We start from the raw sequence: 23,110 nt of genomic DNA, 5'->3' as shown, positions 1-23,110 counted from the left end.
TGTTTTCCCAGAAGGAGACAGAGGAATACAGGGCCTGAGGAGAACTGCCCGTATATTAAGAAGCCCCCGAACGCCTTCATGATATTGATGAGGAGCCAGCGGCCTGTCGTCAAGGCGAAAATATTTCATAAAGACAGCGTGACTGAAAATAAGGTCCTGGGGCAGATGGTGTCCTCATAGCTTGGATGGTGTTGTTATGCATATGTGCGTTGAAACTTTGATGATGTCCACTGTGGAGGCTCAGCCGGATTCACGCCAGCACATACCCTGACTGGACCTACAGAGACAACTACATGAATCCCATAGTCATTTACAGTAACGTTCTCTCATTATTTCCTATCAGGGGCACAGAAATAAAAAGAATAAAGCTTGGCTTAAAGAATTAGAAGAACAGATTCAAGGGATGTCCCCTTTCACTACTTCTCTTCGCGTTGACTATCGAGCCCCTTGCCTAATCCATTTCTACCTATCTTAATATCTTTGGATTTCGTACGTTTCAGTTTCAGTTTCAGTTTAGTTTATTTGAAAGGGGACAATGCAATTTCATAAAACACATGAAGTACACATGGTTAAAAAAGCCAGAATTAGCCAGAAGGCTAGTTTTCATCTGTGTCGTCAGGCATAACGAAGAAAAAATTTCTCTATACTCGTACGATGTATTGTTATTTATAACCGGACCCCAACTTAGTCTTCCTGTGACTCTTGATAAAATAAATCTGTTTGGAACCTTCTCTGGTTATATGTCAGATATATCGCACCAGGGCGGCAAATGCAACTTAACAGAGGCCAGTCTCCTTCATTGCTTTGCCCTCTGTCTCAAGATAGAGGCGTTCTGGAGGAGTATTTTTAAAACATTGTCTGATGTTTTAAGTATCCACTTCGAATCTGATCCTACCCTAATTGTGCTTAATCTCTCAGATTCTATATCTACTTTTAAAATGTATATATATTTCCTTTTGCTTCATTACAGCCAAGAAACTTAGATTGTTGTTCTGGAAGAAGAAGGTGTCCACTTTTCAACCATGGCTCAGTGAAATGACTAATTCTGCAAATCGAAACGATAAGGTTTGCTCTGAGGAGCTGCGAATCGCAATTTGACAGAGTGTGGTCGCCCCACGTCCGCTACCTGCAAAATGACCTAAAACAGATACCATTATCTCGACACTCTATGGCAACTGCATCCACAATATACCACGTCTGGAAGGAGGAAGGATATGGGAGGGCTTATTAATGAGTGTGTTATGTTTATTTGCTTATGATTGTTATAAATTTTGTTTTCCTAAATGAAAATGTAAATTGTGACTTACTATTCCGTATTGTTCAATCCTTTCAATAAAATACACAAAAAAAAACAATACACACACATTTAAACACAGAATATATTGACAGTGCAAGAGCAATGGAGAAAGAAATGGTAAATATATTAAGATTAAAAACACATAGTACAAAAAAATAGGTGTTTGCATCCTGAAGAGAGTACCTGTACTATCAATTTTCTTAATTAGTAAACAAAATAAAATAAAAATAACATATATTATGCAGTAATAATAAAAAAAACACAAAATAGCGGGATCGCAAAGAGTGAACCCCGATATAGCAGGAGTTTACTGTAGGTATAGTACAGAGGAACAATAACAATTATTTGTCTCATGTCGTTTATGTGTGCAATGACGCAATGTTTTTTTTGTTTGTTTGTTTTTGTTTCTGTGCAGGGCAAAAACAAAAACAGAAAGTGGGCAGTGCAGCCACCAGTTTAAATGATCTGACCACTAAGTAGTGTTATGTCTCAGTATTTTTATTTGATACAAATCTGCCCAAAGCCTACTATGTGGCTCCAAAAAAATCTGCCTTTACAAAAACTATGCCGTTGTGTTACACTGTTAACAAAAAAGGTGCATCTTAGTAAATTAGTATTTCAGTAGTTCAATTGAAATAATTAATTTCATATATTAATATACTGCAGAATATCTTTGTAAAAATGTGGATTCTATCTAAAAGCAGATGAGAAACCCAAATTTAGGATTTTATGTTTTTACTATTTATTGAGATACACTTAAATATTCATTGCAGAGATGCGCCTAATATTTTGCCTCGCTCCTTTATCTACCGGTAAATGGGGTCACCACAATATTAGTAGCATCTGTCAGTATGATGCAGTGTAGTTGTCCAGAATAGTACATGATCACAGCAGCTTCTACTTTCTTTGTGGCCCTAATATTCCTTGGTACTTTTCTGTGCATAATTTCGGCTTTAACTGAAAAGTCGACTGACATTGTTTACCAAAACCACCTCAAATTCTTGACGTCTACTGACAGTTAATACCGCTGTTTCAAACCAAACTGAGCATTGTATAACCTTAGGAAAGGCAGACTATTGCACTGGGTACGATTAGATTATTTTTAAAGTAGTCTCATGACTGACGGATGTTATCAGAATCATCTTTATTTGCCAATATGTCAAAAACACACACAATTTCTCTACAGTAGTTGGAGCCGCTCTAGTACGACAACAGACAGTCAATTGACAGAGAATACTTTTGAGACATAAAAACATAAAAACACAGTCACTGAGCAATAAAAGGTTACCAGTAATGTGGAAATGCTGATACTTTTTTTTTGTTTTGTTTTTTGACAATGGTCCAAATGATGTCGAGTTCTCTCTAGCAATTTAGAGCAGTTTGAAATTACTAATAGAGCAATAATCTGGTACAGTGACCATTGTGCAAATGGCGCAGAGGCTTCAAGAAATGTATGCAGTTTAAAGTGACTAGTAGTGCGATAATCTGTAACAGTGTCAATTGTGCAAATGGTGCAGATTCTTCTCAAGCACATGAGTGCCCAGTATTGGTCAACAACAGATATCCAAGTAGTGCAGAGTCGCAAGACTACGACAGTGAGTGACCGAATAATCTATAATTGGCCCGACAATGATGTGACAACAATCTCAAGACAAAATTGGCAGCATGTTACAATGAAAGTGTAAGTTAACTGTTTAAGAAGTTAATAGCAAGGGGGAGGAAGCTGTTGTCTGCTAGTTTTAGTTTGCATTGTTCGATAGCGCCTACCTGAGGGAAGGAGCTGGAAGAGGTGCTGACCAGGATGTGAAGGTTCCAAGAGGATGTTGCATGCTCTTGTCTTACTTCTTCCAGCATGCAAGTCCTCAAGGGTAGATAGGGGGTTACTGACAATTTTTTCAGCGGTTTTGAGGGACCGTTGCAGTCGGAGTTTGTCCTTTTTTGTGGAAGCACCAAACCAGACTGTGATGGATGAACACAGGACTGATTCAATGACTGCTGGTTAGAACTTCCTCAACACCTCCTGTACTTATGTATTTGTGTTTGCAGTGCCTGCACCAGAACTTGCGCTGCTGGCCCCGGCTCCTTCAAAGGGGCCGGCCCGGACCTGGTGTCCATTTTTGAATTGGGGGACACAGACTTTGGGGGCTTTGTATGGAGTCTGGATGTGGGGCCCGAGGTAGACCTGACCTCCGCCTTGTACAGGCAGCTCGAGGAACTGGAGGCGGCGGAAGCGTCCGTATCGGAGAGCACAGACTATACTATTTCACATGTTTTTATAAACCTATATACATAACTTATGAATTTCTCTCTCTATGAATGTTTTAACACATGTATTTTATTAATTCTATTCTGTGTTTGTTACCTCAAACAAATCCCACCTGTACAGAAATACGTTTACCTCTTTGTCATTCAAAATTGAGCATTATAAAACCTTAGTAAAGGCAGAATATTACACTGGCTATCATTAGATTATTTTGAAAGTAGTCTCATGACTCACGTCTCAGAACTGACGGATATTATGTCTTTGTGTTTGCAGTGCCTGCACCTAAGCTTGTGCCGCAGGCCCAGGCGCGTTCAATGGGGCTCGACGCAGCCCTCGTGTCCATTTGCAAATTGTGGGACACAGACTGGGGGCTCAGTATGGAGCCTGGATGTGGGGGCCGAGGTGGACCTGACCTCCGCCTTGTTTGAGCAGCTGAAGGAATTGGAGGCAGTAGAGCAGCCAGGCGTCCTCCTCCCCAGGCATGTGCCGCAAAGGGGACATGACGGGGAGAGAGAGGTCAGGGTTGGCTTCAACTTGAAAACTGCGCTATATTCAATATCTAAGCACAGACTATAAATTTATTTCAAATGATTTTATAAACCTAAATACATAAACTGACGGATGTTATGTATTTGTGTTTGCAGTGTCTGCACCTGAGCTCACTCTGCCGGGGCCCACGCCTTTCACCAACATCCAGCATGAGGGGCAAAACGCGGACCTGAGCTCAATTTTTGAATTGGGAGACATGACAACATGGAGCCTGGATGTGGGGCCCGAAGCGGACTTGACCTCTGCCTTGTTCAGGGAGTGAGAAGCATTGGAGGCGACGGAAGCAGGCGAGGCGTCCTCCCTCTCCTCCTCTTCAACATGCACCTCTATCCTATATGAGTTGGACCTGATCTCCGCAATGTTTGAGATCTGAGACTTTCAGGTGATGGATTTGGCCCAGGCGTCCTCTCACTCATCAATATGGAGCAGTGAACCTGGATGTGGGACCCAAGGTGGCCCTGACCTCCACCCTATTCAAGGAGCTGGAAGACTTGTGTTGGAGTCGAGATGGCCGAGGCAGCGAACGCGCAAGGGTGGCTTCACCCTGTTTCAGACTGAAAAATATACACAGTATCTAAGCACAGACTATAAATTTCTTCTCTATTTCAAAGATTTTTTACAAAATGTGCATAACCTATGAATTTATTTTTTATAAATGTTTTACAATTGGGCGGCACGGTGGACGACTGGTTAGAGCGTGTGCCTCACAGTTCTGAGGACCGGGGTTCAATCACCGGCCACGCCTGTGTGGAGTTTGCATGTTCTCCCCGTGCTTGCGTGGGTTTTCTCCGGGCACTCCGGTTTCCTCCCACATCCCAAAATACATGCATGGTAGGTAAATTGACAACTCTGCCCGTAGGTGTGAATGTGAGTGTGAATGGTTGTTTGTTTGTATGTGCCCTGCGATTGGCTGGCAACCAGTTCAGGGTGTACCACGCCTCCTGCCCGATGATAGCTGGGATAGGCTCCAGCACGCCTGCAACCCTAGTGAGGAGAAGCGGCTCAGAAAATGGATGGATGTTTTACAATTGTACATATATGAATTGCCTCTATAAATGTTTTTACAAATGTAATTGATTAATTAGATTCTCTGTGTACATTACCTCAAACTTGGGGGGCGTTAATATAGGGCCTGGTGGACACTTGGGGCCCTGTATTCCTCTTTCTCCCATTGGGAAAACAAAAGATAAGCAAACACATCACCTCTGTGAGGACGTGCCAGGAAAGACATTTTGCAGAGAATCCTTACTTTGAGGAGGAGTTTGATGATTTTGGTGGTGGTGGACAAGCGGGAGGATGGAGAAAAGTGCCAGGCACTTTAGCAGGGATGCCCAAACTTCCCTCTCCCCAGCCACTTCATCCAGCTCTTCCGGGGGGATCCCGAGGCGTTCCCAGGCCAGCCGAAGGACGTAGTTTCTCCAGCGTGTCCTGGGTCGTCCCCGGGGTCTCCTCCCGGTGGGACGTGCCCGGAACACCTCACCAGGGAGGCGTCCGGGAGGCATACGAATCAGATGCCCCAGCCACCTCATCTGGCTCCTCTCGATGTGGAGGAGCAGCGGCTCTACTCTGAGATCCTCCCGGATGACCGAGCTTCTCACCCAATCTCTAAGGGAGAGCCCGGACACCCTGCGGAGGAAACTCATTTCGGCCGCTTGTATCCGGGATCTTGTTCTTTTGGTCACAACCCACAGCTCGTGACCATAGGTGAGGGTAGGAACGTAGATCGACCGGTAAATTGAGAGCTTCGCCTTTCGGCTTAGCTCCTTCTTTACCACAACGGACCAATACAAAGTCCGCATCACTGCAGACGCTGCACCGATCCGCCTGTCGATCTCCCGTTCCATTCTTCCCTCACTCGTGAACAAGACCCCAAGATACTTGAACTCCTCCACTTGGGGCAGGATCTCATCCCTGACCTGGAGAGGGCATGCCACCCTTTTCCGACTGAGGAGCATGGTGTCAGATTTGGAGGTGCTGATTCTCACCCCAGCCGCTTCACACTCGGCTGCGAACTGCTCCAGTGAGAATTGGAGGTCACGGCTTGATGATGCCAACAGAACCACATCATCTGCAAAAAGCAGAGATGCAATACTGAGGCCACCAAACCGGACCCACTCTACGCCTCGGCTGCTACAAGTACATCTCAATAAATTAGAATATGGTAGAAAAGTTAATTTGAGTACTCATATCTATTCGTTAAACAAAGAAAATATTTTTTTAAACGACTAACTGCTGCACAATTTCCATGTTAAAAGTAATTGATCTCATATGAAGGTGAGTTTCCTTATTGAGAAGTAATATTTTAATTTATTGCGCTGATAAATTTGGGGCTTTTAAAACTGTAAAATATGAACCTGCACAATAGTTTGCTCTTAATATTTTAAACATCAGCAGAAAACAGACCAAAAAAATTGAAAATAGAGAAATCCCTTGTTTATTAAGTTCAGGACGACACTCGCAGTAGGTGAAATCAGCAAAGCAGTTTTGAAGTTTATTTTATTTTTTTGCGTTACATATACATCTTTTTCTTGCTCAATGAACCTCACCAGACTCAATCAAACCCACACTCCTATTAACATCTTCCATTAAGAAAATAGTAGTGTAGTCTCTCCAGGATGCAAACACCTTATTTCTTGTATGTGTTAATAGTTTTGATATTTTTGCCATTTTTTTAAATATTTTTTTTTAACCCAATACTCTTGCACTCTCTCTCAGTATATTCTGTGTTTAAATGTATGTGAATTGTTTTTGTTTGTCAAGTGTGTGTTTCTTTTGAAAGGATTGAAGAGTACAGAATAGTAAGTCACACTTTATGAAAGAGTAATGAAGGAGACTGGCCTCTGTTAAGATGCATTTGTCACACTGTGGCGATATATCTGGAAATATTGTGTGAAGTTTGGATTTAGAGTAGTGGAGTCTGAATCACACAAAATTAGCTTAGAGAATGCCTCGAATTCATTGAGCAAACATTGACCTCTTTCAGGCTCTCGTCCCAGGTCTTATCGGGGATCCGAAATCATATAAATGAATCTATTTTCCTTTACAGAAAATATGAAATTAAACGCTTCCTCTTGGAAGTTGTTGTGACTGTCAGCTTGTCCCAATGTGCACAACCTACTTCTGCATTTGGCAAAACTGGTATTTCCTTCCGGAAAGCAGACGCAGTTTTCCGGGTTTGGTTAAGTGATGTTCAAGTGACTTCCTAAAGCTGACTGAAAGCCAGTGTAAAGACTTGAGAATTGGAGTATTATGGTCTGACCTCTTTGTTCTGGTCAGAACCCGAGCTGCAGCATTCTGAATGAGCTGCAACTGTTTAATACACTTTTTAAGGATTCCAGTCAGAAGACCATTACAATAGTAAAGTCTACTTGAGATAAAAGCATTGATGAGCTTCTCCTGGTCTGCTTGACACGTGCAAGCCTTCACTCTGGATATGTTCTTCAGATGGGAGAAGGCAGTTTTAGCAATTGATTTGATATGACTGTTGAAAGTCAGGTCGGAATCTATCAGAACACCAAGGTTTCGGACTTGGTCTCTGGTTTTTACAGAGAGTGACTCCAGGTATTTACTAACAGCAATCCTCTTTTCTTTATTGCCAAAAACAATTATCTCAGTTTTGTTGTGGTTTGAAGAAAATTTTGGCTCAGCCAGATATTTATTTGTTTTAGACAGTGACAAAACACCTCAATTGAACTGTAGTCATATAGAGACACTGCTAGATGTAACTGTGTGTCATCTGCATAGCTATGATAATCAAAATTAAAGTTCTGAAGAATTGGACCCAAGGGTAGCATATACAGGCTGAACAAGAATAGACCCTTGAGGGACCCCATAGATCATTGCCATTCGATGAGATTGAACACTTCCAATGGTTACAAAATAACTCCTTTCCTCCAGGTAGGTCCTGAACCATTTAAGGACTGTTCCGTTTAGTCCAACCCACGTTTCCAACCTGTTCAGCAGTATATTATGATCTACCGTATCAAAAGCTGCACTGAGGTCTAACACGACCAGAATTGACATCTTTCCCGAGTCAGTATTCAACCTTATATCATTTAGCACTTTGATAACAGCAGATTCTGTACTTCGATGTTTTCGGAAACGTGATTGAAATTTGTCAAAAAGTCCATTTAAGTTCAATAAATTGATGAGCTGGTTAAAAATAACTTGGTCAACAATCTTGGCTATGAAAGGGAGATTTGAGATTGGTCTATACCTTGCTAACATGGAAGCATCCAGTGTTCTATTTTTTAACAGAGGCTTAATGGCAGCTACTTTCAGAGCTTTAGGAAACTCGCCTGACTGAAGTGACCAATTGATTATTTGCTGCAAATCAGCAAGCACAGACTTCGCAATAGCTTTGAAAAAGTCAGATGCTATTGAGTCAAGACAGCTCGTTGATGGTTTCAGCTGGTGAACCGTTTTCTCTACAGTTTTTAGGTCAACTGTATCAAATTCTGATATCAGAATCAGACTCAGTCTCAGAATCATCTTTATTTGCCAAGTATGTCCAAAAAACACACAAGGAATTTGTCTCCGGTAATTGGAGCCGCTCTAGTACGACAACAGACAGTCAATTGACAGAGAACACTACTGAGATATAAAGACATTGAGGAAAACAGTCACTGAGCAATAAATGGTTGCTAGTTATCTGGTAATGCCGGTACAATTTATTTTATTTTATTTTTTTGACAATTGTGCAAAAAGATGCAGAGTCCTCAAGCACTTAGAGCAGTTCGAATGACTAGTATTGCAATAGTCCGGTGCAATGACCAATGTGCAAAGGGTGCCGAGACTTCAAGCGAGTAGTTCGATAATTTGGGACAATGTTGATTGTGCAAATATTGCAGATACTCCTCAGTCAGTGTGCAAATGGAGCAGATGCTACTCTGGCATGAGTGGCCAGTATTGGTCAACAACAGATATGCAAATAGTGCAGCGTGGTGAGACTACTACAGTGAGTGCATGAGTAATATATAAGACTCAAGACAAAAAAATTGCCAGCATGTTGCAATGGAATTATAGGTTTGGTGTTTAAGAAGTTGATTGCAAGAGGGAAGAAGCTGTTGAAATCTCTGCTCGTTCTAGTGTGCATTGATCGGTACCGCCTACCTGAGGGAAGGAGCTGGAAGAGCTGTTGACCGAGATGTGGAGGGTCCGAGAGTATTTTGCACGGTCTTGTCTTAGTTCTGGCAGCGTGCAAGTCCTCAAGGGTGGGCAGGGTGGTACCGACAATCCTTTCAGCAGTTTTGATTGTCCGTTGCAGTCTGAGTTTGTCCTTTTTTGTAGCAGCACCAAACCATACTGTGATGGAAGAACACAAGACTGATTCGATGACCGCTGTGTAGAACTGCCTAAGCAGCTCCTGTGGCAGCCCGTGCTTACTCAGAAGCCACAGGAAGTACATCCTCTGCTGGGCCTTTTTGAGGACGGAATTGATGTTAATCGCCCACTTCAGGTCCTGAGAGACTGTAATTCCCAGGAACTTAAAGGTCTCGACGGTTGACACAAGGCAGCTGGACAGTGTGAGGGGCAGCTGTGGCGAAGGATGCCTCCTGAAGTCCACGATCATCTCTATAGTCTTGAGCGTGTTCAGCTCCAGGTTGAGTCGGCCGCACCACAGCTCCAGCCGCTCCACTTCCTGTCGATAAGCAGACTCGTCACTGTCCTTGATGAGGCCGATGACAGTGGTGTCATCTGCAAACCTCAGGAGTTTGACAGCCGGGTGCGTTGAGGTGCAGTCGTTTGTGTAGAGAGAGAAGACCAGCGGAGAGAGGACACAACCTTGGGGCGCCCCAGTGCTGATGCTGCGTGTGGATGAAGTGGCCTCCCCCAGCCTCACCTGCTGTGTCCTGCCCGTCAGGAAGCTGTAAATCCACTGGCAGATGGCAGGTGAGACGCTGAGCTGGAGAAGCTTGAAGGAAAGGAGTTCAGGGATGATGGTGTTGAACGCTAAGCTGAAGTCCACAAACAGGATCCTCGCGTAGGTTGCTGCACTGTCGAGGTGTTCTCGGATGAAGTACAGTCCCATGTTGACTGCATCATCCGCAGACCTGTTTGCTCGGTAGGCAAACAGCAAAGGGTCCAGTAGGGGACCTGTGACACTCTTCAGGTGGTCCAGCATGAGACGTTCAAAGGACTTAATGACCACAGATGTCAAGGCGACAGGCCTGTAGTCATTTAGACCCGAGATTGCAGGTTTCTTGGGGACTGGAAGGATGGTGGAGCGTTTGAAACAGGATGGTACTTCGCACAGTTCCAGAGATCTATTGAAGATCTGAGTTAAGACTGGAGCGAGCTGGTTTGAGGCAGGATGAGGACACATGGTCTGGGCCAGCCGCTTTCTTAATCTTTTGTTGTTTGAAGATGTGTCTCAGATCCTGTTCGCGGATGGTTTACGCAGAAGTCGGTGGTGTGATAGTGGTCGGTGGTGCGGCTGGGTGGGTGTGGAAGTGTCCTTTTCAAATCTGCAGTAGAAGGTATTCAAGTCGTTGGCTAGTGTGCTATTGTCCTCAGCTTGGGGGGATCGTCGCTTGTAATTTGTCAGCGATTGGAATGCATGCCAGACTGATTTAGAGTCGTTAGCGCTAAACTGTTTTTCCAACTTTGCTGCATAGTTCCTCTTTGCAATGTTAATTTCTTTAGTCAGCTGGTTTCTAGCTCGATTATACAGGGCCCTGTCCCCGCTCTGATATGCATCCTCCTTAGCTTGGCGAAGCTGCTTAAATTTGGCAGTTAACCACGGCTTGTTGTTATTGAATGTGCAAAATGACTTGGTAATAGAGTTTTTCCTGGGTGGCTCCAGATGTAATATAATTTTATCATTTTGCTGATTTGTGCTAATATTTAACCTGATGGATCATATTTTTTCACTAAAATAAGCAAATTCATTGCATTTATCTGCTGTTAGGAGTTCTGGAGCTGTCTGATTCGGGGGGGTGGGTGGGGTGGTGAGCGTTGTGCGCATGTCAACCACAGCAAACAGAGTATTGTTGCAGTTCTTACTGATGATTTCAGAAAAGTGTTGGTGTCTAGCCCTGACTAACTCTTGGTTAAAATTACAATTTTTCTGTAGAGGTCATAGTCAATTTGGAGTTTAGTTTTTCTACACTTACGTTCTGCTTTCCTACACTTTGATTTAGAGATCTTTACCATCATTGTACTCCTCCACGGTGTTCTAGGTCGCCTCAAGATTGTCTTAGTTTTAATAGGAGCGACAGCATGCATGACATTTGAGATTTTACAGGTGAAATTATCCAAAAGTTTATCAACTGTCTCAGGATTCACAGTTTGGTGTCCATAAACTTTGTGGCGGTATTCTCATTTATGTACCTTTTCTTAATAGACATAGAGGTTGTTTGAACTTTTGGAAGAATATGTAATTCAAAGAATGCACAAAAATGATCAGAAATAGCCGTAACCTTAATGTCAATTGATAGAATTTCAACATCCTTAGAGATGACCAGGTCTAAGATGCGACCTTGAGTCTGGGTTGGTCTCTTAATATGTTGAGAGAGGTCAAATATGTCTAGTATAGCAGAGAGTCCATGTTATTGTCAACATGAATGTTAAAGTCTCCCGTTATGACAAAATAGTTGTCGTCAGTACAAATAACTGATAGCAGTTCAGAAACGTCCTCCATAAATGTTCTATTGTATCTTGGGAGGCCTATCAATTATTAGCACCTTTAACTAAAACACTGAGATATTCAAAAGAGCTAAAATCCATCCATCCATCCATTTTCTGAACCGCTTATCCACACAAGGGTCGCGGGCGTGCTGGAGCCTATCCCAGCTATCTTCGGGCGAGAGGCGGGGTACACCCTGAACTGTTTGCCAACCAATCGCAGGACACACATAAACAAACAACCATTCGCACTCCCATTCACACCTACGGGCAATTTGTAGTCTTCAATTAACCTACCATGCAAGTTTTTCGGATGTGGGAGGAAACCGGAGTGCCCGGAGAAAACCCACGCAGGCACGGGGATAACATGCAAACTCCACACAGGCGGGGCCGGGATTTGAACCGCAGTCCTCAGAACTGTGAGGCAGATGCTCGCCCACCGTGCCGCCAGAGCTAAAATCACCCGGTATAATTTCTTTACACTGAAATAATAAAAATATCATTTTATTTGATCAATGTATGTTTTGGGTGAATTGATATTGTTCAGCAATATATGCATTTGCACATTCATACTTGATTTAGTTATTTTGATTTTATTTGACGTTCATGCTTTGAATTGGAAAAAAGATTACTCACTAGTTACTCAGTACTTGAGTAGATTTTTTTCACGGAGTACTTTCTTACTCTTACTCAAGTAATTATTTGGAGGACTACTTTTTACTTAGATGAGTGACATTATTCTAAAGTAAAAGTATTCATACTTGAGTACAGTACACTGTACAGTCACTGATTAATTTTTTCTGTGGTTTGTACCATTTACAGCAAAATATTGTGAAATGGCGGCCAGCTAAATACTTGAGAAGACTTGGAAACCTGAGGTAAACACAAGAAATGTACCGCTATTTGGCATTTGTTTAAATTTCACAATATGTCTAGATGTATTATGGCTGTTAGATGAAGTGAAACAATTTGTGTTGTGTTTGGCAAAAACAACCACCCATAACAGGACATTAACAGAGTGTCATGGTTATATTTGTCTTTTTTCCAAGCTAAAATTGCTTTGACTGTTGTTTTGAGCAAGTTTTGGACACTTGTTTTGAACATTGCGGCTCTTAAAATGGCGGCCACATCGCAAGCCCCTTTGAGAAGACTCACCCTATTGTGATGGTCTCAGAAGGTCAAGAGGCCTTTTTATTATTTTCCTTGAGGTGTAAAGGACAAAATATCGGTCAAATTGGCCGTCAGTTAGCTAGCTCACTCGTTTGCTTAGCCATCGCCGCTCTTTGAACTTGACGCGTGACGTCACAAAGAACACCCCAGTCTTCGCCGTGTGATTGGCGGATTGACTTTAAAGGAACGTGTTTAAAATCACATATTAACTCTCGCGGTTCCTAGCATGTTCGTTTTCATGAAAGAACTACAATTATAACGACGTGTTAAAAACCAACCAATTTATTCCTGACAGAGGAGTCTATACATACTTTAGAGCTCTGGGTCCGCAGCTGCAAACCTTTCATGGCTCTGGTGATCTTTTCGCTTGGTGCCGTATTATTGGGGATAATCGTGCAACAGCAGTGACCCTTGATTCGAGAGCAGGCACCCCCTTCTTCCACTAACATACTATCGAGGACCAGCCTATTTTGGAATGCCTTAAGAGAGGTAGCTGATAGTTGCTCATGGACGTACTCTGCCAATTGCCAATTGCCAATTCACGCTCCCAGGTGAAATCCGCCATATGGTTGATATCCTGCTCTGAGAGAGGCTTGATCACTGTGGGGGTTATCATCGAAACCAATGCACACGTGCCTGTCCATCCACTGGGCAGGAAGTCCCACAACAGACCATCACCACACATACACCACAAATCAAACCTCGTCTTACTCAATTGGGCCGCATCATAATAGTCAATAAAAAGTGTGAAATTACAAAACTGTGGATCCAGGTGGCCAATTGATCGGGAAAGTTTGTTCTTGGGGCCTAAAGTTACCTTCCTCTTATTTTGGGAGATGCAAGGTAGGGACGGGACCATTTCGACATCAAAAGGGAGTGCCTTTTACCTTAGTTAGAGGATACACATGGTCCCAGCGCTGGCACTCACCCTCCAGATTGTCATTAGTCATCAGGTCGACTCGAACTTAGTAGCAGCAGTAAAATTTTCCTGGATCACAGGGTTAACAATCCAATTGAGGTTATTCATAGTAGCACGGACAATACAGTCCTTTTGATAGATTTTGACTGCGTCCCTACCTTCCAGTAATTTCGTTAAGCCAAAAATTACCTGTATTAATTCCTGCCGCTTGTCCCTTAGCCCCCTGTAGCACACGACGGTATACCACCCTTTGGACCAAGTCATTATTTAGGTCATATCCCTTCGCTTTAGAGGTTCTAAAAACCACCGGATCCGTGTTTTTTGATACTGGTAAAATAGCAAATATTCTCATTATTGGATTAGATTAATTTTTTGTCGGTCGTAGCCAATTAATAATAATCTGTCCTAGGGGGTCGGCCCCTGAGACATCTTTTCCCAAGGTTAAGACCATAAAGGTTGACACTGGTTTGCCCCACTCTTTCCATGGGGGGCTAATTTATATCATACAAGGTCAGCAGTACGTGATGTCGCTCCCCAGGGGTTACCGGGTGCATATTACCATTTTCCAGTTTGATCCTGTCCTTCCACTGCCAGTTTTTATCATTCATCGGCTCCCAGTATCCCAGTTTCGAGTGGATAATCACCTGCTTCCAGCTGAAACATGAATCCACCTGGTGGTCCGCGCTGAACTTATGGTTCACCGGGTACCGGCTCGCTCCTCCATGTCCTATACTCATAGCGCGCAAGTCTTCTTCTTTCTTCTTTTCCTTTCGGCTTGTCCCGTTAGGGGTCGCCACAGCGCGTCATCCTTTTCCATGAGAGCCTATCTCCTGCATCCTCCTCTCGAACACCAACTGCCATCATGTCTTCCCTCACGACATCCATCAACCTTCTCTTTGGTCTTCCTCTAGCTCTCTTGCCTGGCAGCTCCATCCTCATCATCCTTCTACCAATATACTCACTCTCTCTCCTCTGGACGTGTCCAAACCATTGAAGTCTGCTCTCTCTAACTTTGTCTCCAAAACATCCAACCTTGGCTGTCCCTCTGATGAGCTCATTTCTAATTTTATCCAACCTGGTCACTCCGAGAGCGAACCTCAACATCTTCATTTCCGCCACCTCCAGCTCTGCTTCCTGTTTTCTCTTCAGTGCCACTGTCTCTAATCCATACATCATGGCTGGCCTCACCAATGTTTTATAAACTTTGCCCTTCATCCTAGCAGAGACTCTTCTGTCACATAACACACCTGACACCTTCCTCCACCCGTTCCAACCTGCTTGGACCCGTTTCTTCACTTCCTGACCACACTCACCATTGCTCTGGACGGTTGACCCCAAGTATTTAAAGTCCTCTACCTTTGCCATCTCTTCTCCCTGTAGCCTCATTCTTCCCCCACCACCCCTCTCATTCATGCACATATATTCTGTTTTACTTCGGCTAATCTTCATTCCTCTTCTTTCCAGTGCATGCCTCCATCTTTCTAACTGTTCCTCCAGCTGCTCCCTGCTTTCACTGCAGATCACAATGTCATCTGCAAACATCATGGTCCACGGGGATTCCAGTCTAACCTCATCTGTCAGCCTATCCATCACCACTGCAAAAAGGAAGGGGCTCAGGGCTGATCCCTGATGCAGTCCCACGTCCACCTTAAATTCTTCTGTCACACCGACAGCACACCTCACCGCTGTTCTGCTGCCCTCGTACATGTCCTGTATTATTCTAACATACTTCTCTGCCACTCCAGACTTCCGCATGCAGTACCACAGTTCCTCTCTGGGTACTCTGTCATAGGCTTTCTCTAGATCTACAAAGACACAATGTAGCTCCTTCTGACCTTCTCTGTACTTTTCCATCAACATCCTCAAGGCAAATAATGCATCTGTGGTACTCTTTCTAGGCATGAAACCATACTGTTGCTCGCAAATACTCACTTCTGTCCTGAGTCTAGCCTCCACTACTCTTTCCCATAACTTCATTGTGTGGCTCATCAACTTTATTCCTCTATAGTTGCCACAGCTCTGCACATCACCTTTGTTCTTAAAAATGGGCACCAGTACACTTTTCCTCCATTCCTCAGGCATCTTCTCACGCACTAGAATTCTATTGAACAAGCTGGTCAAAAACTCAACAGCCACCTCTCCTAGATGCTTCCATACCTCCACAGGAATGTCATCAGGACCAACTGCCTTTCCATTTTTCATTCTCTTTAATGCCTTTCTAACTTCCCCCTTACTAATCATTGCCACTTCCTGGTCCACCACACTTGCCTCTTCTACTCTCCTTCTCTATCATTTTCCTCATTCATCAACTCCTCGAAGTATTCTTTCCATCTAGCTAGCACACTGCTGGCACCAGTCAACATATTTCCATCTCTATCCTTAATCACCCTAACCTGCTGCACATCCTTCCCATCTCTATCCCTCTGTCTGGCCAGTCTGTATAGATCCTTTTCTCCTTCTTTAGTGTCCAACCTGCCATACATGTCATCATATGCCTCTTGTTTTGTCTTTGCCACCTCTACCTTTGCCCTGTGTCGCATCTCAATGTATTCCTTTCGCCTCTCCTCGGTCCTCTCAGTGTCCCACTTCTTCTTAGCTAACCGTTTTCCTTGTATGATTTCCTGTACTGTGAAGTTCCACCACCAAGTCTCCTTCTCTCCTTTCCTGCCAGAAGATACACCAAGTACTCTCCTACCTGCTTCTCTGATCACCTTGGCTGCAGTGGTCCAGTCTTCTGGAAGCTCTTCCCGTCCACCGAGAGCCTGTATCACCTCTTCCCGAAAAGCTGCACAACACTCGTCCTTGTCTCAGCTTCCACCACATGGTTCTCTTCTCTGCCTTTGTCTTCCTAATTTTCCTCCCCACCACCAGAGTCATCTTACACACCACCATCCTATGCTGTCTAGCCACACTCTCCCCTACCACTACCTTACAGTTGGTAACCTCCTTCAGATTACATCGTCTGCACAAGATGTAATCCACCTGTGTGCTTCTACCTCCGCTCTTGTAGGTCACCCTATGTTCGTGCCTCTTCTGGAAAAAAGTGTTCACTACAGCCATTTGCATCCTTGTTGCAAAGTCTACCACCATCTGTCCCTCCAAGTTCCTTTCCTGGATACCGTACTTACCCATCACTTCTTCATCACCCTTATTACCTTCACCAACATGTCCATTACAATCTGGACCAATTACGACTCTCTCTCTGTCTGGGATGCTCAGAACTACATCATCAAGCTCCTTCCAGAATTTCTCTTTCACCTCTAGGTCACATCCTACCTGTGGGGCATAGCCACTAATCACATTACACATAACACCCTCAATTTCAAATTTCAGCCTCATCACTCAATCTGATACTCTTTTCACCTCCAAGACATTCTTAGCCAACTCTTCTTTTAAAATAACCCCGACTCCATTTCTCTTCCCATCTACACCATGGTAAAATAATTTAAACCCTGCCCCTAAACTTCTAGCCTTACTGCCTTTCCACCTGGTCTCCTGGACACACAATATATCAACCTTTCTCCTAATCATCATGTCAACCAACTCCCGGGATTTTCCTGTCATAGTCCCAATATTCAAAGTCCCCACATTCAGTTCTAGACTCTGTGTTTTCCTCTTCTCTTTCTGCCGAAGAACCCGCTTTCCACCTCTTCTTCTTCTTCTTCTTCTTCTTTGACTTCGACTTCGACCCACAGTAGCTGAATTTCCAACAGCGCCCTGCAGGTTGACGGCGCCGGTGGCGGACGTTGTTAACCCGGGCCACGACCGATCCGGTATGGAATTCTTTGGATGAACGCTCATATTTGTTTGGCAAGGTTTTAAGCCGGATGCCCTTCCTGACGCAACCCTCTGCATTTATCCGGGCTTGGGACCGGCCTACAGTTTGCACTGAATTGTGCCACTCAAAGCGCACAAGTAAATGTCGTTTAAAATCTACCACCTTACACAAATCAAATTGGTATACCGTCCTTTCCCCCAGCATGTAGTTCAACTCTAGGGCGCCTGTTGGCTTCACGGCCCTCTTTCCCACTTGTTCTTCTTGTTTTGAGGGCATTCTGAAATAGATTAACTATAATCAGGGAGATCACCAGAGTCATGATTACGACCTTCTTCGGCCAGGCATAAAAGATGTACATATTTCCCCCCATGTTAAATGACCAATTTAACACCAAAACACAATATCCATACACACATACACAAAGATGAAAGAAATGAAAAATGAATGAAAATAAACGAAACTAGGTAGACTAGGTAAAAAAAACGACCTCAGCGAATACCAGCGCTAAAAAAAAACGTCCAGCATACACAATACAGCAGAAAGTCACCAGGCACAAGAGGCCCTAATTATAATTATTATTATTTTTATTTTATTTTTTTACTCCACATAGAGGCCTGCGCAGGGCATGTTTGTGACACGTTATACCACTGGTCCCCCTTTCCAAAGAGACGCACGGCATGAGATGTCCGAGATGACACCTCAAACGGACCAGTCCAGCGTGGTTCAGACCACTTCCTTTGGAGCCCTTTCAAATACACGTGAGTTGGAAGGGAAGGGTCACTGACGTGGACGTCTGCAACAGAGGGATCTGAAACACAAAGCGAGGACACAAGTGATGACAGTTGCTCGCAGTAGGGCTTATAGCCCTTTGGCGGTTCCACGTCCGGTTGGAGCGAAGCCGAGTCTGGACCAGGCATCAAGCGGCCGGTCAGGAGTTCAAAAGGGGTGAACCCCGTCCGGCGGTTAATAGTTTGCCTGATGGAGAACAAAGCAAGGGGCAGGGCATGGAGCCAATTAAGTGTGCACACATTTTTGCCAGCCGTTGTTTGACTGTGCGGTTCATCCTTTCCACATGGGCCTGGGACTGAGGATGGTAGACTGAGCCAAATTTATCTTTGAGTCCCAGTATACATTCGACCGTGGCCAACAAATTGTGGAACTTGTGGAAACCAATGTGTCGGGATATAATGGTTAACCAGCGCTTTGCACAAGGATAGGCTTCGGGCCATCCAGAAAAAGGGTCACCAATCATTAACAGGTACCTTTTCCCTTGGACTTGGACTATCCATCCATCCATTTTCTGAGCCGCTTCTCCTCACTAGGGTCGCGGGCGTGCTGGAGCCTATCCCAGCTGTCATCGGGCAGGAGGCGGGGTACACCCTGAACTGGTTGCCAGCCAATCGCAGGGCACATAGGAACAAACAACCGTTCGCACTCACAGTCATGCCTACGGGCAATTTAGAGTCTCCAATTAATGCATGTTTTTGGGATGTGGGAGGAAACCGGAGTACCCGGAGAAAACCCACGCAGGCACGGGGAGAACATGCAAACTCCACACAGGCGGGGCCGGGGATTGAACCCGGGTCCTCAGAACTGTGAGGCTGACGCTCTAACCAGTCGCAACCGTGCCGCCGGACTTGGACTAACATATCAGTAAAGTCCATAACCACTACATCATTCGGGCATCGGCCCATCTCAGTGTGTTCCAGTTCCCTCTTCATTGTAGGGCCAACACTGAAATTCTGACATATATCAAAAGAAACACAAAACCCTTTTACCTTACGCAGAAGATCAGGGTGCCACCAAAAGTGCAGCTTGTTCAGCATTGACACATAACTCTCATGTGTCGGGTCATGTGCTTCCTCAACCACTAACCGCATGGACTTTCCTGCAGGTAACACCAGTCTCCTAGGGCCTCTCGCCGGGCCAAACCTCAGCTTCTCCTTGTCGTCATACTCAGCACCTTTCTTTTGCCACTTTTTTTCCTCTGGTGCCGCCTCTTGGAGGTCGCGCACTACAACAACTGTTATTGCAGGGAGAAAGTCAATCAACTGATCCTGTTTAACAACATAGTTACCTTGAGCATCCGTTTGATAGTCTGCTATTTTCTTAGCCGCGGCATCAGTCGCGCCATTTCCCCAGGCTACCCGCTTTCACATGTCCTGGACACTTGACCACAGGCACCTCCATTGGCCTATCAATAGCCTCGCTCAGTCGTTGAATCAGCTCTGCGTGGGCCGTAACAAAACCCTGTCGTCTCCATGCAGCCAAATCAACAAACAAGCATCCTACCACATAGGCCGAATCAGAATTAATAGTAACACTCTGACCTTCAGATATCTCCAGTGCCCTACACGTAGCCAGCAGATCTGCAGCTTGAGCGGAGGGTTTCACAAAAGCATTTGTGGACCAAAGCGTGTTGAAGTCAGAATTTGGGTCTCCTGGGGTCAGGGCCTCAACGACGGCAGCCCCCGCATGTAGTAGTCCCAAGTTATGTCTCCAGCAGTAGCCGTCGGTGAAGAACACCCGACCACCTGAAAGAGGAGCTGAGGACAAATCGGGCGGGCCTTCAAATCCCGCATGACCTGATCTTGGCAGAACTGGAAATACTATCAGCCATATTGATCCCCGAGAGGAGGAATACAATATGGGGTTGGCTGAGGGTCGTCATCAGGCGTTGCTGACTTAATTGTGACATCGTGAACGCTGCTGAGGCCACAAATGCTGTCACCCCATGATGAGTAAGAATAAAAACTTGGTGTCCCATAACAATGTGTGCAGTCTTATTAATGCATGTGGCCACAGCTGCGGCATATTCAGCACAAGTATATTGTAACTTACAATTCTTATAAGTAAATGTGAAATATTACCGGCATTCTTCTGCCAGGGGAATGCAGAAGAATGCATTAGCCAAATCAATTACCGAGACCCATTGCATCTCCGGGCCCAAAATACCTAAACAACGGTGTGGATATGGGACCGGGACGCAGGGAGTACTAGTAATATCATTTATTTGTCTCAAATCATAAGCCATCCGGTAATTGATACCGTCTGCCTTTTTTACCGGTAAAATAGGAGTGTTAAAGGGAGAATTCCATTCTTCAAGCACTCCGGCTTTCCAGAGTCCCTCTAAGGTCTCCGCGATGCCTTCAGCGGCCTCTTCTTTACAGGGGTACTGCGGCACGTTAACAAAAGCAGTCGGGTCTACCTCGAACGTGACCGGAGTCACCGATGCACATAGACCCCAACCACAGTGAGTCCGGCAGCGAATTCAACAGCTGTACGGCATACTCATGGTCCGAGAGCTCTCTGCCATGGAATCGCGCCAATGTCACATGCTCCAACACCCCTTCGTCCACTGCGGCACCCTGAATACAAAAGCATTCAGTACTAGGAGAGTACAACACATTGGGTATTTGGCCTTGTTGCCAATCATTTGCCAAATGGCATTTCTGTACCATGGGTCCCAGTTCTCGGGCTTCATGACCTAGTGCAAGTGCAAGTGAAATGTGAAAGATGTCGAACTCATCATAAACCACTCACTCTGGTCTGGGGTCGAGGTGCAGGCAGCTGCCACACCTTGCTTCCCTATGTAAATACCTGTACTATTGAGCATCCAGTTTTCCTCCTGTATTGACTCAAAGGCTTCTCTGGAAACCAAATTGTCATTTTTATCATAGTACAGCGTGAGATGGAGGGGATCGATCGGAGGGCTGTCGGAGGCAAGAGAGTCGGTCCAGGGCTTCACCGCAGGAAGGCCGAGTAGACGCCGCCTCCCGCCTTTGTTTCTGGTTGAAGTCGGGCCCAATATATGTCAACGGTCGCTTCCGGAAGTTCATGTTGCGTCATGTTGCAGCTGGGGGACAATTTTCGTCCACAGTTCATCACGGTCCAATCAGGGAACCGTATCGTCAGTCCGTCCGGGCTGCAAAGTATGGTAGCCCCGGTTATGATAAGCAGATCTCTTCCCATCAGATTCACTGGAGCCCCCCCCCCCCCCCTCCCTTTCATCAGGACAAACTGATGTTCATGTGTCTGTCCAGTAATTTCAGTCTTTAATGGTGTCGTAATCGGCAGACTCATGGGCACCCCTGCAAAGCCCATTAAGGTGGTCGTCTTCCCTGAGTGTTTGGATGCGGGAAGTGGTAAACATACAGACGAATATGTGGCACCTGTGTCCACTAGCATGTGGATGTCCATCTTGTCCACCTTAGCGGGGATAAGAGGCTCTGGCTTTCCTCCGTGCCCTGGCTCCGGGCCACCCTATTGATAATCAGACCAGTCCTTATCGCAGTAGAACTGGCTAGATGGCTGTTGTTGCTGTGGAGCTTGCTGCGGTTACTGTTGCCAGGGTGCCGGGCCGCGTCCACATCTCCCACGTGGAGCTCCGTAGCCTCCTCTTTGAGGTGGTTCCACTGGAGGTCGCTGTTCCATCAATGGAGGAGCAGTACATTGACGATACCAGTGTCCATACTGACCACAGTTGAAGCATGCTTGGTCCAGTGGAGGTCGGCGAGCACTTCCCCTGCCCCGTTGGTGTATCCCCTATCACGACTCGTCCCCCCATTGACCCCTGCGCCATCCACATCTGCTTTTCTGCTTCCATTTTTTTTGTTATTTTTTCCTTCTTGTTTGTTGTCAATGGCCATTTTACGGGCCTGGGCCAATTGTAACTTCCAAAGTTGTTCCTGCATGTCCTTTACCTCGTCTGATGATTTGTGGTGTCTGTCGGGAAAAAGTTTCAAATGGTGAGACACATGACGATTAAAGTAGCTATCTAACCCTTCCATGAGGTCAGGGTCTTTAATAAGTTCAGTCCTAACTTCAGCTGCCAATCTGTCAAGCAAAGCAATTCTATAAATAGCATTTGCCTCCCTTAAACGGGAGGGATGTGACCCTGTCTTCCATCCATTTTCAACACCGCTTATCCTGGTTAGGGTCGTGTGACGCTGGAGCCTATCCCAGCTGACTTCGGGCAAAAGGCGGACTACACCCTGAACTGGTCGCCAGTCAGTCGCAGGGCACATATAGACACGGACAACCATTCGCACTCACATTCACACCGTCACTGAGTGGGAACTGAACCCACGCTGCCTGCACCAAAGTCAGGCGAGTGTACCACTACACCATCAGTGACTTGTGACCCTGTCTTATCTGTCCAAATTCTTATGCAATTTTCGAAATGAGAACGCATCCATGAGAGGTTTGAAGTCCGGAAGCTTCGGCACCATTGGGGAAGACGACGGGAACATGTCACGGATGACTGCAAACAGTGGAGGAGCAAAAGGGGCAAATAAAATTTCAGGTTCGACATTATTCAGATCAGACCGTGTCAAAATATAATCCAATTGATGAACCAAAATGCAACAGGTGCAAAACAATCTCACTATGTCACCACAACCCAGGCTCATGCCGTCCGTCAACTTTTTCAGCGCCTGAATCCACATTTCACCGCCAGCAGCCAGTCCGGGCAGCCGTTTCTATAAAAACTCAAGATTTTTTAAAAGA

The 23,110-nt window shown here is 45.1% G+C and overlaps 1 protein-coding gene across 11 annotated transcripts in view; it reads left to right on the top strand.

The window, feature by feature from the left end:
* LOC133473512 (uncharacterized) overlaps positions 1 to 21,066 on the top strand; it is a 51,947-nt gene extending 30,881 nt beyond the window's left edge. For 3 of the 11 annotated variants that reach the window (XM_061765180.1, XM_061765177.1, XM_061765182.1), the window contains exons 3-5: positions 15 to 153; positions 3,834 to 4,076; positions 4,205 to 12,251. In XM_061765180.1, the coding sequence (XP_061621164.1) occupies positions 15 to 153; positions 3,834 to 4,076; positions 4,205 to 4,282 (460 nt within the window). In that variant the 3' untranslated portion in view covers positions 4,283 to 12,251. Of the gene's footprint in view, positions 1 to 11; positions 732 to 3,833; positions 12,252 to 12,557; positions 13,264 to 18,212 lie in introns of those variants that run through there. The other 8 variants (XM_061765178.1, XM_061765176.1, XM_061765181.1 and 5 more) reach the window with 5 other exon arrangements.
* Positions 21,067 to 23,110: the final 2,044 nt, after the last annotated feature.

Source organism: Phyllopteryx taeniolatus, unplaced genomic scaffold, assembly GCF_024500385.1.
Source record: "Phyllopteryx taeniolatus isolate TA_2022b unplaced genomic scaffold, UOR_Ptae_1.2 contig_27, whole genome shotgun sequence".
In the NCBI taxonomy this organism is placed as follows: Eukaryota; Metazoa; Chordata; class Actinopteri; order Syngnathiformes; family Syngnathidae; genus Phyllopteryx; species Phyllopteryx taeniolatus.
Note: the sequence above shows the minus strand (reverse complement) of the source record. Positions and strands in the feature narration are given on the sequence as shown.